The sequence below is a fragment of the Blennius ocellaris genome (assembly GCF_963422515.1).
Source record: "Blennius ocellaris genome assembly, chromosome: 12".
Lineage (NCBI taxonomy): Eukaryota > Metazoa > Chordata > Actinopteri > Blenniiformes > Blenniidae > Blennius > Blennius ocellaris.
This window is the reverse complement of record NC_137661.1, coordinates 9,293,212-9,309,393: the sequence shown is the minus strand read 5'-3', so window position 1 is coordinate 9,309,393 and position 16,182 is coordinate 9,293,212. Positions and strand designations below refer to the sequence as shown.

Below are 16,182 nucleotides of genomic sequence, written 5' to 3'. Positions count from 1 at the left end.
AGGTTTATGCACAGAGTGTAGTGTTGAAATAATTTCTTGTCCTTACAAACATTTTCCAATTCTTTAAATGAAATACTTTTAAAAACTGAAGGACACACAGAGAGCAGTTTATTGATGATTTTAATTGAGAGCAAACATCTCTGCAGCTGATTCACGGTTCACCTGAACTCTGCTACCCCCTGGTGGAAACACATTTATCCTCACCCTTTCCCCCTGAAAATTGTAACAATTGACACAATTGACTCCAATCCCTTTCCATTATTGATTTTACTCGAATATAACCACTTCGGTAATGAGTCATCTACGTATTACTATTATCAAACCAGTAATCAGATTGAAGTTACTTATCCACGTCACATTGCAGGGTGAGTCAGGGGTAAGTGTGAAAAAAGAACCAAGCAGAGTGAGGTGTGTGTGCCACATTGATGTCGAACCAAACAGGACATTTCCAGTAGCAACAGGACAAACAGGAGGCTGCATTGGTTGTTTGACAACCAGGTCTTGTGTAATCATGGAATTTTGGTTTTTGAAAAGTTCAGACAAATATGAACCAATCAGAAGCGAAAGGGGTGCTGTGGCCCCGGTTAATGTACTTCGTCCATGTCAATAGAAAATAAGAAATTGAGTTGAATATGTGGATTGTGTTAAATAATCAAACTATCGGAACGTAGCATCGTCCCTTTCAGGCACAGGATGGAAGAACACACGTTTTTGTAATTGCATAAAAAGCAACAAACTCACAGATTCAGTGTTGATGATAACTGATGTATCGCAGACCGATATTTCTCCAACAAATACAAATCCACTTTACCGACATGTCATTGGAAAATCTATAAATTTGACCACAGAATATGCTTGAATTTAGAGGGTTGAAATAAAACAAATAAAGTCACATTTGCTAAACTTGAGGATTGGAATTCATAAGCAAACAAAAAATACACATTTTTGATATTTCTAAATATGATCCAATTACTTTAAAGGCGGACAGTTAAAATAGCAATCTTGAATCTTTAATCTGAAATAAGTAGGTTTATATATAAAGTAAGATAAAGTAAGATTTAAAAAAAAAAAAGGTTTAAGTGGGTTGGACTTACAGTACAGCGCTCCCATCACTTGTAATACTTTTGATATCAAATCTCATTTCATTGCAATTATTTATAAAACAAAAAGTTTCTGTTAAAAATGCAAACTGAAAGAAACCAAAATAAAATGCAACACTGCAAATGATTCCATTCTTCACGTTCATTTCCATCAATGTTTGGTTTATACAATGTGCACTGCTTTCAGGCACTAGAGACAAACATGTTCGCCTCATCGCGATCAACAAAAGACAAATTCAATCTTTTAGGACTGATCTTAACTGACAATGTCCCAGAAATGTTTTTACAGTTTTCGCATTTTCTTTCCAGATAAAAACTGCTTCTCGAAGGCCGAGCCGTTCACCAACACGATGAAGTTGGGAGTGCCTGCCTTGACAAAAAGCCTGAAACGTAACAGAAAGGACAGAAAGTCAGGAAACGACAGATCCCCGCAAGTATAACAAACTTTTACAACACGTTCAAATACATTTGCAACCCACCGCTGAAAAAATTTAACCAAAGTATTGAAATTAATTACAAGTCATTGTCTTTGCTACACATTTATATTATCAAATGATAAAATTGCAAATGAGGGCAAAAGGTAAAGAGCTTCTGCACCACAGGTTTTCAGAGGTTGTAAAACCAAAGTCAGAAATGCTTCTTTAAACCATCGATCTCATGAAATGTCATTGATTCATTCATGCTTAACCCGTAATTGATCGTCCAACTGCAATACATTTACCTTTTATGTTGCAATATTTCCAAAAGTGACATGTTTGGTTGTATTCGGTAGAGAGTCTCCTTCTCCTCATCTTCAAAGTAAATCTACAACAAACAAAACCCACAACGGCGTTAATGTGATAACACTTTGATACGTAAGATGATAAAATGTAATAGTCTTCCTTACAAAAAAATCCACAGTAATAAGCAAACACTGTTTCCAATTCCACAATATATCAATTTGTTTTCAAACATTTACACTCAAGCATCACTTAAACTGAAAGAAGAAAAACTGAAATGCATGAACCTATGATCACGAGTTCGGAAAGTATACTCTGGTTTACCTAAATCAACCAAAAATATGGATTGTTTTGCAGGTATTTCTGAATGAAGTTAAACATAAAAACCTGAAGATTTTGCGGGAGGTATTTTCTGTCAGCATCCCAAGGTGGAAGCTCTTCAAACACAACAACCAGCTGGTCAATGAAGCTGAGGGGAAGAAAACAAAGCAATCTTAGACTTATTTACAGTTTGACATTGAATAAATCAGACATTACTACATTTTTAAAGCAAAGCTGTACAAGAGAGTAAGATAAAAACACAAAACACAGACTTTGTTTGACGAACTAATACATAGAATACTAATACACCGTGAATCTCAAGACCGTATGTCAGTATGTATCTCTAAATATGCTCATGTTACTTGAATGTATTTAATCTGTGTATATTGACAGTAGTAAATGTCACCAGCAAATCCAACTTGGAGTTAAGTAACCACAACTCCCGGCAAATTTCCTTAATCAAACTGTACATTACGGTACTTCTCAATCTAAGAACACCTAAAACAAATAGATTTAGTCACGCCACATTCTATATAATGGAACTAAATTGTCCGAACAATGAACCATGACGTGAAGATGAGCAGCACATGTGCTGAACAAAAACCTCTTAACGTAGTTATGGAATAAAATGCACAATCTGAAGACATTCTTGAATTGTCTTTTTGTTGCTTTGACAATAGAAATAATTTGCACTCGAAGATCAAATACAACTTCTTAGTTTGGAAACAGAGTGCAGCGGTTTTAACGGTCACCTCACGTAAAGGACACTCAAGTCTGGATCCATGTTGGAGACCCATCTGAAGACCTGCCATGTTATTAGTGTGTACGGATTGCCAAGATACTCTGATATATATGTATAAATAAAACAAGTATCCATTTACCAGCTATTCTCACTAAAGGCTGAGATGAAGTCACTCTGCTGATGTTCGGGGTAGACAAAGAGAACTGGCCACTGCAGAACGCCCTGCTGGTCCAGGAAGACCTGAGCCCCGGTCAGCTCCTTTGAACTGAGACCGTCCAGACTCAGCTGCGCTATCGCTGCTGAAGAGTTCTCGTTCTCATCCTCGCTGTCTGAACCGCCCCGTCGAGGGTTCACCGACTGCAGCAACTTGATGCCCCGATCCTGGAAAAGAGCACAGCAGACGCTTTCTCATTTCAACAAGCGTCCCGGCCCTTTCATGGCACCTTCTTTATTTAACATACGATTATCTGCCAAATACACCGTTGCTCGTCAGATTCAAATCACACTTTTGTGTCATCTCTTATGGAGTTGATAACTTCTTCTGTCAGTCACAGTTTTATTTACTCTTTTCGTTGTCAGTTCACTCTAAATACTTTAACTTCAGCCTCTCAACTCCTAATTGTGTTACTTAAAATTCTATCCATCCAAAAACCATTGAAAAGAACCTAGAGGCAGAACAAGTGTCAGAGAGAAGAGATTATTCCAGACATGTTCATTTCAATATTAAATAATTATGCAGGTTTCCATAGGCTTCTGATCACAGGTTAACGTACCTGTATAGCAGCCAGAAGAGCTTCTTTCTCACATAGAGTCTTTTTTTCTTTGACCTTGGCCTTCCTGGCATCTCGCTCTGCAGCTCTCTAATATGACACAGATGAAAACAACAACATGAACGTTTCACAACATCTTTGTTTTAAAACTTAAAACCCTAAGAAATAAAAACGTGTAATGAACTCGGCTGTTACTTTGTGTTTATCTGCTGCAGCTCTCAGCTCCCGCAGCTTCTTATCGGTTGGCACGAGCTTCATCCCGTCATCGCACCACTGAATGGCTTCTGAATAATGGCGCAGTTCGATGCAACACTGAGCTCCTGCACAACAACAAAAAGAGATTCCAATTAATGCCTGTCATTTAAATGATCTCTGAATGTTTTACCCGAAGACCAAGAGAGAAGATAAATCTTTACTACATGCATTGAAACAAAATACATCCACCATAGCTGCTATATTCACTGCCATGTATTTACACGAGTTCACCTTAAAAACAGGAGTGAAACTGTCATGATATAGCACAGTGACTCTTTTCAATTGTGAGACAATGGAATGACACGAATCGCTTTGATTTAAAGGTGGAACATACCTCTGATTAAAGCTTTGAGGTGGTCAGGCTTGATTTTCTTCGCAGCAGAAGCATCATTTAGTGCCGAGCGCATGTTGCCTGTGAGAGGGAGAAAAAACCATGACATATGTTCAGCTGAGCTAAATAATAAATTCATGTTATTATGAGAAGAAAAATACCAGAGTAAAACACAGGTTCAAATGTGGTGTGTTTCAGTTGCTTCATTTGAGGACAATATATTTCAATATGGACATAAAATTAAGCAAGACACACTTTTCTAAACAAAACTCCTTTAACCAGTTGCTCCACCGTCCAGCCCATATGACACATGATCCATGGGCCTACAGCTTAAAATGTCTTTGGGGATTTATTTTTTTTCCTCTTTCTCCTTTTTTTCTTGTTTTTATATATATGGACCTGTGTCTGCAATAATAAAGACAATTGTGCTGACGTCATGTCAAGCTTTTCTCCAAAAACTGAAGGGCATTGTGATTTAGATTCTAAGCAGGTGCACATATGTGAGATTGTCAGTCTGTCTATATTTGACCAAACAATGGTCAGATCAAGCTTCTGAAACCTTCAAGTTTAAAAGCACATTTACCATCATGGATGAAAGTAACCTGCAGGTACACACAACAACTCGTTGTTAAACCTCTTCTTAAAAAAACACACCCTTGACCCGGGTGTCTTAGCAAGTTACAGGCCAATAGCCAACCTTCCCTTTATTTCTAAAATCTGAGAAAAAGTGACTTCAAGTGAGCAAAAATGACTTATTTGAGTCTTTCCAGTCCGGTTTTAGAGCTCATCATCGCACAGAGGTGTGACTCTGGTCAAAGTTACTAATGATCTTCTCACGGCTTCAGACAAAGGACTGATCTCTGTTCTGGTTCTGTTAGATCTCAGTGCTGCTTTTGATACTATTGATCACAACATCCTATTACAGAGGCGAGAACATCATCGGGCTTAAAGGTAAGGCACTAAACTGGTTCCGATCATATTCATCAGACAGGTTCCACTTCGTTCATGTTCACGATAACTCCTCAGTCCAGGCTGAGGTTAAACATGGAGTTCCACAGGGTTCTGTCTTAGGTCCTCTACTTTTTACTTTATATATGCTTCCTGTAGGGAATATTGATCAACAAACTCCATTAACTTCCATTGTTATGCACGTGACACATAAAATCTATTTATCTATGAAAACTGAGAGAAATTATCTAAATACATAACCTGAGAGAAATTATCTAAAGACATAGTCACACTGGATGGTATTACTTAGACCTCCAGTACCACTGTGAGGAACCTGAGAGTTATTTTTGACCAGGATTTATCCTTTGACTCACACATTAAATAAATCTGCAGGACTGCCTTTTTTCACTTACGCAATATTTCCAAAACTACAAACATGCTGACTCAGAGTGATACCGAAAAACTAATTCACGCATTCATTATTTTGAGAGTAGACTATTGTAACTCCCTATTAACAGGGTGTCCAAAGAACTGCTTAAAAAGGCTTCAATTGATTCAAAATGCTGCAGCGAGAGTCCTGACATAAGAGATCCCATCACTATAATATTAGTTTCACTTCACTGGCTCCATGTTAAATCTAGAAAAGAATTTAAAATCCTCCTTCTAACTTATAAAGCTCTTAACAACCAGGCCCCATCGTATCGTAAAGAACTGTTAGTCCTTTATCTCTTGTTCTCTGTAACTTGGTTCTCAGAGAACCCGGGTGTGTTTCTTGCCCCCGACCTGAACCAGGATCTATACCCTCCACCCAATCTACCTGCCTGTCTATCCTCTCCTCCATCACCTCACCCAAACTGACCAGTAGAAAACCCGCCACCTCTGAGTCTGGTTTCTGCAAAGGTTTCTTCCTGTTCGAGGGAGTTTTTCTTTTCTACAGTCACAAAATAATCTCCTGTGGATTCGTTGGGTTTTTCTCTGTTATAAGCACATAGAAATGACTGTGTTGTATTTGGTGCAATATAAATAAAGTGAACTTAGCAGAAGTGATGTGCTTTGTTTACCCAGATAGTAGTGTGCAGCTGCTCGATTGGTGAGGAGAACAACATTCAGATCCTGGTCCCCGCATTTCTTCAGCAGCCCTGCTGTGTAGGTCTCGATTGCTTTCTTGTACTTCTTCTCCTTGAAAAACTCATTCCCTTCATTTTTCAGGCTCGTGGCTTGCTCTGGAAAACACACAGTCCCGGGTTTATTGAGGCGGCCTCAGTGGAGTCACCGTTCGCGACGTGCGGCAGCGTTGTGAAGCCGAGTTTACCCTCCGGGGTTCGGTCTTCACTGTGGATGATGGACTGCAGGCAGGCCAGCTCTGGGAAACTCTGCGGGTCGATCTCATCCGGGGCTTTTTTCATGAACATGGGTATTTTGTCAAACTCCTGCATGGGGCAAACACAAATGTACATCAATGACAACGTCCACACGGTCTGGAGTCGCTGGCTCATTTGTCCCACGTATTTACCTGCTCCCACTTGTCTTCGCTGAACCCGTTTTTGTATCTCTGGGCTTTAAATTTGTCCATGAAACCGTCCATGTCGTCGTCGCTGTCGCCTTGTGCCGCCATTTCCAACAGAGTTTATACTGTGATACACCAGTTTAAAAGGTTGTAGCAGGAAGATATGCGCTTATTGCGGTGCCCGACAGATCGCCGTGTTCCACCCATGTGCCAAAACAGTACTGCACTGTAAGACATCCGTGTGGAAACTGGGTTACAGCTACTCGGTTCCGTTCCGTTGTCAACGAGTGAACGTGAAATGAGAAAATAAGTCTTCAAGAACAGTTCAATCGCATTAAATCACTTTAACAAATGCTAAAATTGAATAGCATAATCATACACAATATTATAGCTGGTTACACGTCATTATTACACATTATCTGAGCTGTCAACACTGTGGATTAATGTAAATTAAGGTGAAGTCATGTGCAGAGTAAAACACAATATCACCTGCTGTCAGATATTCACCCATCATTTCCTCATGTTGGTGATAAAACAACTGTATCACTGTGTGTAAATACACCTCCTCTTTTTAAAAACACAAGTGAACATGTGGTTTGAGGTATTTCCAGGAAGGCCTTACCTTTTTTGGAGAAGGTAAGGAGTTTCTCTTTGCAGAGAATCAGAGAAACGCCATGTAACCCTCTGGGCTTCCTGAAATGGCCAGGAAGCTGAATTATCTCTAGGAGGCTAAAAGGCCTAAGGTCCAATACCCAATAAAATAAAGTGTGTTTTATTTGCTTGTGGCAATGTTTTGCTAAAATTCAAAGCAAGTGAAAAATCCAACGTTTATGACTGTGCTTTTAATTTGCTGTTTTAATGATGAAAGCACCACAAAGCCACTGCAATCGAAATAAAGTTGCATTGTATAATATCAACAAATGGCAAATTGCAGGAGTGCTGCTGGGTGTAGACAAAAGTGTTCCTCTGGTGCTCTTCATTTTAGGGATCCCAAGAGAACTGTTGGCTTCTAAACAGAAAAATCCACACGATTCAGATCAAATATACTTTGTGACATGATACAGAAATCAAGCAAATATAATCACACAAATTGTCAAAAGAAATTGGGATATATTGAAATGTGATAGTACTCTCAGAGAGGCTCTCCCAGATGCCCCAGCCATCAGCTTTAGTTTATGATGATACTAATAATCAAGTTTGCCTACAAACTATCCCGTACACTTCCTATAGTACACCAGAATTGAGTAGCAGTTTTGCAAAACTTCAGTAATTTCAAGGGCAGGCACCAGACGACCAAACAAGTGTAATGGGTACACTTTGCTCAGATCACAATGATCCAAAATATTATAACAAATACATTCCCCCAAATGTCACAGCAAACTACGCATTACTTCTTTTACACCTGAAGGCAGACTTGTGTTCCGAGAGAAAACTGATTAAGGCTATATAGTTGGGGCTTTAAAGTACATCCAAATTTTTTATGAGAGAAGTTCAGTTTGCAACTTATTTACATGTAAAACATAATTCCTGAGGGACTTCCTTATAACAAATGTTTGTGGTGTGAACTCTGTATTTTCACTGTCTCCCATCACAAAACCATTTATTTATATTTTTACATTTCCCAAAGAGTCGTGGTAGTTTTATTTACAGTCGTCATCAAATACAAGCAGTGATAAGTACCATGAAAGCAATTAATGAGCACAAAGACAAACAGCAGAGCTGTTCTCATCGTTCACAAAAAAAAACAATTGAGTTTATATCATCCACAATCTATACTGAGCAAAACTGGAGTGTGTGAATATCATCTATTTGGTTTAAAAAGAAAAAGGCCAGGTCCTCATACACTCCACGGACAAGTTTGGGCATTATTTCACACTCATTGTTGCTCATACAATTTCTACTCTTCCCAGTAGATCTCGTAGACCATCTTTACTGAGGAACATGGTTTCACCCGTCTGCTGACACATCACCTCGAATCTGGGTGGTTCTTCTAAAGCTCCCTGGCCCACTACAATGACATAGGGGTAACCCAGCCTGCTGGCATCCTTCAGCCTCTTTCCGATGGTCATCTGTGTGCGGTCGTCAAAAACAACTTCACCTCTCAAATGAGGCAGAGTGTTCCTCAAAGACTGAACCAGCTCCTCTGCCACCGCTCCTGCTTCGTCTGCCTTACTGCCCTTCTTCGGTGGCACAACACACACCTGGTAAGGAGCAATAAGACCTGGCCAGCGGATCCCTTCTTCTGTTGACAACACTTCGATTGCTGCGGCAAGAATTCGAGTGACCCCAAGACCGAAGCAGCCCATCTCAGCAATGCTTGGCTTGTTCTGGGCATTGCTAAAGCTGGCTTTAAATATATGCGAGTACTTTTTCCCCAAGTAAAAAGTGTGACCTACTTCTATACCCTTTGACTCTACGAGTGTTCCAGTTTTGCACTGAGGGCAGGCACTGCTATCTGATGACAAGGTCTCCACGTTGGCAGAGAAAGAGCAGGTTCCACACACTAGAAGCCGGTCTTCACCGATGTCTGCCGGCAGCTGGAACTCGTGGGACAGTTTTCCACCAATGTTTCCCGTGTCTGCCTGCACCTGGACGCAGCGGAGTCCCAGCCTGGCAAAGAGCTGGGTGTACGCTTGGCATACAGATTCATAGGTCTGGTAAGCAGCCTCTTCGCTCACATCAAACGAGTACATGTCCTTCATGTAAAACTCTCTCCCACGGAGAAGGCCGAACTTTGGCTTTGGCTCATCTCGGAATTTGCGAGTGATCTGTTAATAGAAGAATAATGCACACTGTCATGATGATATTAATAAAGACAAGAGCACCCATCAACAACAAGCTAGATGCTTACTTGATAAAGAAGAAGAGGGAGCTGTTTGTAGGAGAGAGTTGCCTGGTGAGCAACAAGAGTCGTCACCACCTCCTCGTGAGTGGGACCCAGGCAGTAATCGGTGCCGTGGCGGTCCTTCAGGCGGAACAGCTCCTTGCCCATCAAATCCCAACGCTCGCTGGTCTTCCACAGATCCGCCGAGCACAAACTGGGCATGTCTAGTTTCTGACCACCAATCGACTGCATTTCTTGGTCAATCACTCTCACCTGTAAAATATGAGCATCGTTATATTTTCCCCGACCAAACAAGACTCCTCACTTTTGCGCTCCAGGTTAAAGACTTGCTCTAAAGCAAATTAAGTCATCTAGATGATACAAGACGCACTGTCAAGAGAGAAATTATCAGGATATAAGCTCCGAAGAAGTAAACCTTGTTTTTCTTTTTCTTGGGAAATATGGACTAGTTGCATCTACAGTTTTTGATAACAATTCTTCTCAAAGTGAAAAGAAAATTACTGTTTTGATAACTGTTACATGTGTTACAAAGGGAAGCCCCTTTTTATGTGATGGATAAGCGATATTGTGACCTTACGGTTACCCATATTAAGAATTTTTAGTGGTTGGTCATGCTATTCCCCATGTTAAGGTCTAATGCAGCTGTTAAACATTTAAATTAACCAATAACAACTTTTGAACAATGAGAACCAAAAAGTTAAATTGAAGAATATAAACCGTTTCCAAAGCTAAACAAATTTTGGGTGACTATCTACCCCCAATCTATTTCCTGATATATTTACAAGGCTGAAAACGAATGCAAATTGTGGCATGAAATCATTGTCTCTTTAGACATCCATCTTTCTGTTTAGCCCACAAAGCTTCACAGTGGCAGTACAGAGAGAAAAGAACTGCAGACACCCCCCCCCCCCCCCCCCCCCCCATAGAGACTTGTTTTTCATCACTGAACTTTAGCACCACCTACTGCTAATTTAGAGATATTGCATTTGCTGTGTCAATCTGTAAAATTGAAGTCAGAATCAATCCAATATTCAGTCATAGCTGATGCCACATCCTACTACCAGCAATGCAGCACTCTTAACAAAAAACAAAAACAAACAAACAAAAAAATACAAACAGACATAAAAAAAAAAAAAAAATATGACTTGCAGGGAGGACCACAACATATTTTACTTTTCTACGTTTGAACACACAATGGCATAAATAATTCTTCTTTCCAATGAGAAAACTTACCAGCTTCTCCATGGAGCGTACGGTGGCAGGAAGGTAGTAGTAGCACCCTGGGTTGGATGGATGGATAAGCCCAGCCTGTTGCATGAGCCTCTGGCTCTTACAGGTCATCTCGGTTGAAAGCCGGCTGTCCTGCACCACATCACGGAGGTTTGCAGGCTGGTAAAGGCGGGACACCAGCAGTGTGGGTTGGCTGCTTCTGGAGCCAGAGGAAGTCACAGGCTCGGCACAGCTTGAATGGCTCCTCTTAGGAAGGGTGAAGCTTCTGTGGAGCCGGCGAAGGACCCTCTGCCACACCGGATATATCGCAGGCTCCATGCTAAATCCAAGTGTGCTGCTTTAACGCAAAATAAAATTTGAAGATAAAGCCAAATGACAATTAATGGGAACTCATATTTATAGAGTCGGTGTCAAATAACAGATCACAGAAATGTAATTTGAACAGGTTTCCCTTGAAAGAGGGATTTCCTTTCGCCTGCAAACTCACAGAAAAGTATAAAAAGATTACTGCCCGACAGGTTTCAGCTCAGAAAATGTAAAACTGCCACAAGAAATTAATAAACTTTGCAGATTGCATATGATAAACATCTTGAAAACATCAAGGGGGGAAGAGGGTGATTGATTGTGGGGGGAATCACCTTCACCTCTTGTGATTGCACAAAGTGAGACAGAGTCATCAGCAGCTGTACTATTAGTTTGGAGATTTATACATCAGCACTGACAAGTGTATAAACTTAAGTCGATTTTTTCTGTATGTAATTAACAACACCGTGATGTCAGGACCCCTTCCTCTTCAACTGAGAGTCAACGATGAATTAAGATAACATGTTATGAATTAACTCCCATGTTATGAATGAACGATAGCAGTTTCAGACACATCTTTAAATATCTGTTTACCACCCACGCTGATCACATATCCTCTGTTCTCTCTCCAAGAGCAGCTGAACAAGCTCATCTTCATCTGCCACCACTCATCCATGTTAACATACCCGAGCGCTCTAAACTCACCTCGGTACAGGTCGATACTGTGTAAAGTTCAGTCCAACTGCATTACACGAGTGACTGAACAAGCCGTGACATCTTAGATAAGTTGATAAACTACGAAAGGTGAGTGCTCTGCTGCAGTCATGCTGCTGCCTGTCCGCTGTCGTCACTTCCTGCCAGGAGGCGCCACGTGCTCTACCGCCCCCTGCAGGAGCGGATGAGGTTGGGCTCTCTGTGCACCCCGACTTCTTCACACCATCCACAGGCATGGAACCTACTTTGCTTGCAGTTAGGTGATGTTTCTCGATGATTGTGCTTCTTCTGCCATACGTCTGTAATACCAGTGTGACAAAGACCAAGGAGCTGGCCTGAGGAGGAACCTGAGGAGGAACAGGGCGTCCTGAACATTTTCCTTATTTCCATTCAAGGTTGTCAGTGTGGACGTCGTTGAGGAGTACAAGTACCCAGGGTTACATATTAACAGTAAATTGGACCACTGGCCAATGCTGCCTTTATTTTTTAAGGCAGCATTGAGTCTTTAATATCTGTAGCTCAATGCTGAAGGTGTTCTACGAGGGCGGCCGACACCAACAGACTCAACAAACTCAATAGAAAGGCCAGTAATGTGTTCGGGGTGGAGATGGATTCTGTGCAGGTGGTCTCAGACAGGACTATTTGGTCCAAACTGAGGTCCATCCTAAATGATGGAGCTCCCCCACCAAAGTACCAAAGTGCAGTACACAGACCACAGAAGATCCTTCTTTCTTGTGGTCAGGAACAACCAGAAGGTGACTATAACCCACTGGCAGTATAATGATCATGTCTGGGATGAAGGAAGGATACAAGTGTAATATCATAACGTCCCTAATGGAAACTCCTGAGTGTGACACATGGGATGCCATCCAGAAAACTGTTATGTGTGGACAGAGAAAACCCCTGTGCATAACTCACAGTGCATCCGTTTATGTTTGAAATAATCAGGGTATTAATATTCGTCTTTGTATCCGACGAACCTATCATTTCAAAAGTAGCTAAAGTTCAGCACTTAAATAAAGCTTTTAAAAGAATTTCACTGGGAATTCACAAGGTAAAGGATGTAAGCAAAACAGACTGGTTATAATGGTTATTGTGTTCTCTCCCGGCAGTTGAAAGAATATGAAAATGTCTAACAATTTTCCCCATTAAGCAGTGCATGTAAACAGCAGTACAAGTTAACTTAGTTGATGTAAGCTAACAAACTCATTACAAGTTTTGGTAGTGGCCACTTTTTAGAAACTGAAAATCGAACAATATTACTTCCAGCTATATTGGCATGACTATAATCAATATTCCATTTGATAATGGATATGATCAACTTATAAGTGGAATTAATATTTCATCATATTGAATTTAATATTTTTTTCATGCAATAAAGTGAAAATTGAACAGATAAAGAAAATACTGACCAACTACCACAAAATAATGTTGTATGGAAGACAGCTTGTAGATAAATTGAGAAAAAGGAGAAAGAAAACAGCGTCAATTAGTTTTTGGAAATATGAACACACGTCATAATCTTTTATTTATATAGACAATTTATGGCAGGTTATCACAGAAAACATAGTGACAAGAGCATTCAACTTCATATATAGGACAGGTAAGGAAAACCTTGAAGTCAGGTTGCCCGAATTAAGACGCAAAATAATAATTTAAAACAAAAATTCTTAATCAGTGAAATATTGTCAGTCTCCAAACAGTTTCTTTTCCGGAAAGCTTCCATCCAATAACAGCGTACCAATAAGAGAAAAAGATGCCACAACTGTGAGGATGGTGCGCAGTGCTTTGAACCAGCTAGGATAAGTGGGAAGCAGAGACAGATCATAATGTAGTGAGATTCCAAGTCCCATGATAACCATCATAACTGCAGGGGTGATGTTGTCGCTCATGAGCATGGTCACACAGGCCAACAGAGAAGGAACCACACTGTTGGCCAGGTTGATCCAGTCCGGCCTGGCTGGGCTGCTTTCAGGGAGTGTGAATCCCCATCTGGCTCCACCCAGAAAAGAAAGAATGGAGGCAGCATAGGCGAGCTGAGCGTAAGCCAGCTCTGGGTAGTAGCCCTCCGTCACAGCCATGAACAGAGGGGGACAGACAAAGGGGATCAGCCCAGCGAAGCCCAGGCAGAGGGCTGGTTTGGGGCCCTCCCAAATGTTCTTGAAGTCATATCGCAGTAGATCTAGTTGTCTTGGAGGAGGTTCAGGCTTTGCTCGCTTCTTTAGTCTCACAGAAGAGGAATGGAAACATTCACTTCTAATCCAACACGAAGCAGTGCTTGTCTGGTGCAGCGCAGTCCTGAAACACAGTGCAGTGCAAGGTCTGGCATGTCCGGATGCCGTTTCTGAAGAGGGGAGCCTGTATGAGGAGACAGCTCCACCATGCAAAGATGCATTCAGGGTTGATGTCCAGAATTTTCGTGGAGGACCTGACCAATGCAGCAACTGAAAAAGAAATTTGAAAAGATTTATAGGTTAATTTGAAAACAATAACCTATTAAAATCAATAGCTGTAAAATAAGGGGCAGTTACCTTATGGGTTGCAAAGCAGCTTCTTTTAAGTATTGAAGAGAACATCTAGTGAAGAATGGAACAAGTTCAGAAGGAGAGGAAAATAAACACATACATATAATTTAATCTATCTGTCAGATTGAACAATACTTGTATACAAAAAAACCTAAAGTTAAAACTCACAAAGGTACATTTAACATGATCCTTTACATTTCAGGCTATCAGACATATTTGTATATTGTATGTCACGGTAAAACAGGCAACTGGACACGCTTGTGCATGAGCAGGTGTATTTTTATTTACACAATTTAGACCATTATCCAATACAATTGCCAAATGATGGGCATTTGGTTTTTTTTTTTTACCTCCACAAAGTGGAAAAATTCAAACATGTTTCACATGTTTACTATGAATGGGGGCAGGTTACACTCTGGACAGGTCGCCAGGCCATCACAGTGTAAACGTACCGAGACAGACAACCACACACGCTCACATTCATAGGCACGCACATAATATAATATAATATAATATATCAACAAGAACACCATACATCTTGGGAGGAAAAACATGTGACACGATGTTGCGGTCAGACAGTCAAAGTAATCTGAAATTAGTTGAAACTTCCACAAACAGAATGACGGCATTGGAGTACAGACCTTTTGGCAGCTAACGTCCCACCCCGTTCACCACGTGAAGCGACAGTAAGGTTACAAGACACTCTAATCTGGCTTTCAGGTTAAAAACAACCACTTGAAAAAAGTTGGCGTCCAGAAACCGCTCGCAGCAATGGCGGAAGCGACCTTCTTCCACGCAGGTGCACAACTATATTTCTTCCGTGTTCACCGAACTATCGTTCCGCCTCCACGACACCCTTCTAAAATAACACACAGAAAAAAAATGCGTACAAAAGCTTAAAAGGTGCGAATTAAGCTTCACATATGGTGCTTCGCAAAAATAACTTTTTCTCTCTCTCTGTGAGCGTCTCTGGAGACGTTCTGCAACAGAAGGCTGACATGACAGCTCAGGGTTCATGCAAATGCACACATTTCAGAATATGTACAGCAACCAATAACATGAAAATCAATAATAATAATAATAATAATAATAAGCAAACACACAAATATGCTGGTTGCTTCTATATTTAGGACATCAAAATGTATTTGAAAAAATATTTATATGTTTGGATTTTGTGAATCATTTTGTGAAAATCATAATTGAACGAATTTGCGCACTTTCACTTACACTGAATGTAAAAACTACGCCACACACAGAAGTAGGGGACGTGGATACAAGTTGGCTTCACATCAGGTTTATTCAACAAATAACCCAGCAGGGGGCAGTCATGCAAAGACAGTTTCTTATGAACGACAAAGTTTGTATTAATTGATGCTTTAAAGGTGTACAGGAGGATGTTCTTTTTCCGGGTGGATCATCAAGACTATTGACCTACTTGATTTGGGATACGAGTCTGTTTAATTGTTTCCAATTTAAAGCACAGTCACAAGTCAGCAAGATTACATTGCTGTGGTAAGACATCATGGAGGAGAAGTAGGCCAGTGTAGGCTTTGTTTATTTGTTTATATGTACATTAAAATTCCTCCTGAGCTCCTCAGTGCATGTGTGGTCCCTTCCCGTGTCGTTCTCTCCAGGTTTCTGTGACAGACAGTGGAAGACAAGTAATTAGCAGAGTCAGAAAAACAGTTTTACAAATGGAAATACAATATAACAAACTATTGGTGCAACAGAAAGTATAATAAGAGATAAAGTAGCTGTACTTTAGTTTTTACATTCATGCTTTACTGTTCTCAGTTTTAGAATAGACTAGACTACATTATCATCATCAAATGTAATGGCCTAAGGTGATGGTAGTGAGCATTAATTAAAATC

The 16,182-nt window shown here is 40.5% G+C and overlaps 3 protein-coding genes across 3 annotated transcripts; all 3 read right to left on the bottom strand.

Annotated features, from left to right (window-relative positions):
* Positions 1 to 119: 119 nt before the first annotated feature.
* ttc4 (tetratricopeptide repeat domain 4) lies at positions 120 to 6,875 on the bottom strand. The gene is made up of 10 exons (XM_080506517.1): positions 6,700 to 6,875; positions 6,499 to 6,616; positions 6,248 to 6,409; positions 4,242 to 4,319; positions 3,848 to 3,972; positions 3,656 to 3,742; positions 3,022 to 3,263; positions 2,207 to 2,288; positions 1,822 to 1,904; positions 120 to 1,483 (listed from the first exon to the last, which is right to left on the bottom strand). The coding sequence occupies exons 1-10, from the start codon at positions 6,799 to 6,801 to the stop codon at positions 1,384 to 1,386; spliced, it is 1,179 nt and encodes a 392-aa protein (XP_080362643.1). The 5' UTR covers positions 6,802 to 6,875; the 3' UTR covers positions 120 to 1,383.
* A 1,512-nt stretch (positions 6,876 to 8,387) lies between these two features.
* Positions 8,388 to 11,900, bottom strand: pars2 (prolyl-tRNA synthetase 2, mitochondrial). Its single transcript, XM_080505910.1, has 4 exons — positions 11,777 to 11,900; positions 10,772 to 11,105; positions 9,545 to 9,790; positions 8,388 to 9,461 (listed from the first exon to the last, which is right to left on the bottom strand). Exons 2-4 carry the CDS (start codon positions 11,084 to 11,086, stop codon positions 8,580 to 8,582), a joined length of 1,443 nt encoding a protein of 480 aa, XP_080362036.1. The 5' UTR covers positions 11,087 to 11,105; positions 11,777 to 11,900; the 3' UTR covers positions 8,388 to 8,579.
* Positions 11,901 to 13,328: 1,428 nt separating this feature from the next.
* LOC308137677 (transmembrane protein 69-like) lies at positions 13,329 to 15,073 on the bottom strand. The gene is made up of 3 exons (XM_080506445.1): positions 14,952 to 15,073; positions 14,317 to 14,361; positions 13,329 to 14,229 (listed from the first exon to the last, which is right to left on the bottom strand). The coding sequence occupies exons 2-3, from the start codon at positions 14,359 to 14,361 to the stop codon at positions 13,474 to 13,476; spliced, it is 801 nt and encodes a 266-aa protein (XP_080362571.1). The 5' UTR covers positions 14,952 to 15,073; the 3' UTR covers positions 13,329 to 13,473.
* Between the last annotated feature and the right edge of the window lie 1,109 nt (positions 15,074 to 16,182).

Coding starts and splice junctions, on each gene's coding strand:
- ttc4 (XM_080506517.1), bottom strand. CDS start 6,801: ATGGCGGCACAAGGCGACAGCGACGACGACATGGACGGTTTCATGGAC. Junction 4,320..6,247: donor AGCTGCACACTACTATCTGG/GTAAACAAAGCA, acceptor TCCCTCTCACAG/GCAACATGCGCTCGGCACTA. Junction 3,743..3,847: donor CTGCAGCAGATAAACACAAA/GTAACAGCCGAG, acceptor GTGTCATATTAG/AGAGCTGCAGAGCGAGATGC.
- LOC308137677 (XM_080506445.1), bottom strand. CDS start 14,361: ATGTTCTCTTCAATACTTAAAAGAAGCTGCTTTGCAACCCATAAG. Junction 14,230..14,316: donor GCTGCTTTGCAACCCATAAG/GTAACTGCCCCT, acceptor TTTCTTTTTCAG/TTGCTGCATTGGTCAGGTCC.
- pars2 (XM_080505910.1), bottom strand. CDS start 11,086: ATGGAGCCTGCGATATATCCGGTGTGGCAGAGGGTCCTTCGCCGGCTC. Junction 9,791..10,771: donor TACGCTCCATGGAGAAGCTG/GTAAGTTTTCTC, acceptor CATATTTTACAG/GTGAGAGTGATTGACCAAGA. Junction 9,462..9,544: donor TCCCTCTTCTTCTTTATCAA/GTAAGCATCTAG, acceptor TTCTATTAACAG/ATCACTCGCAAATTCCGAGA.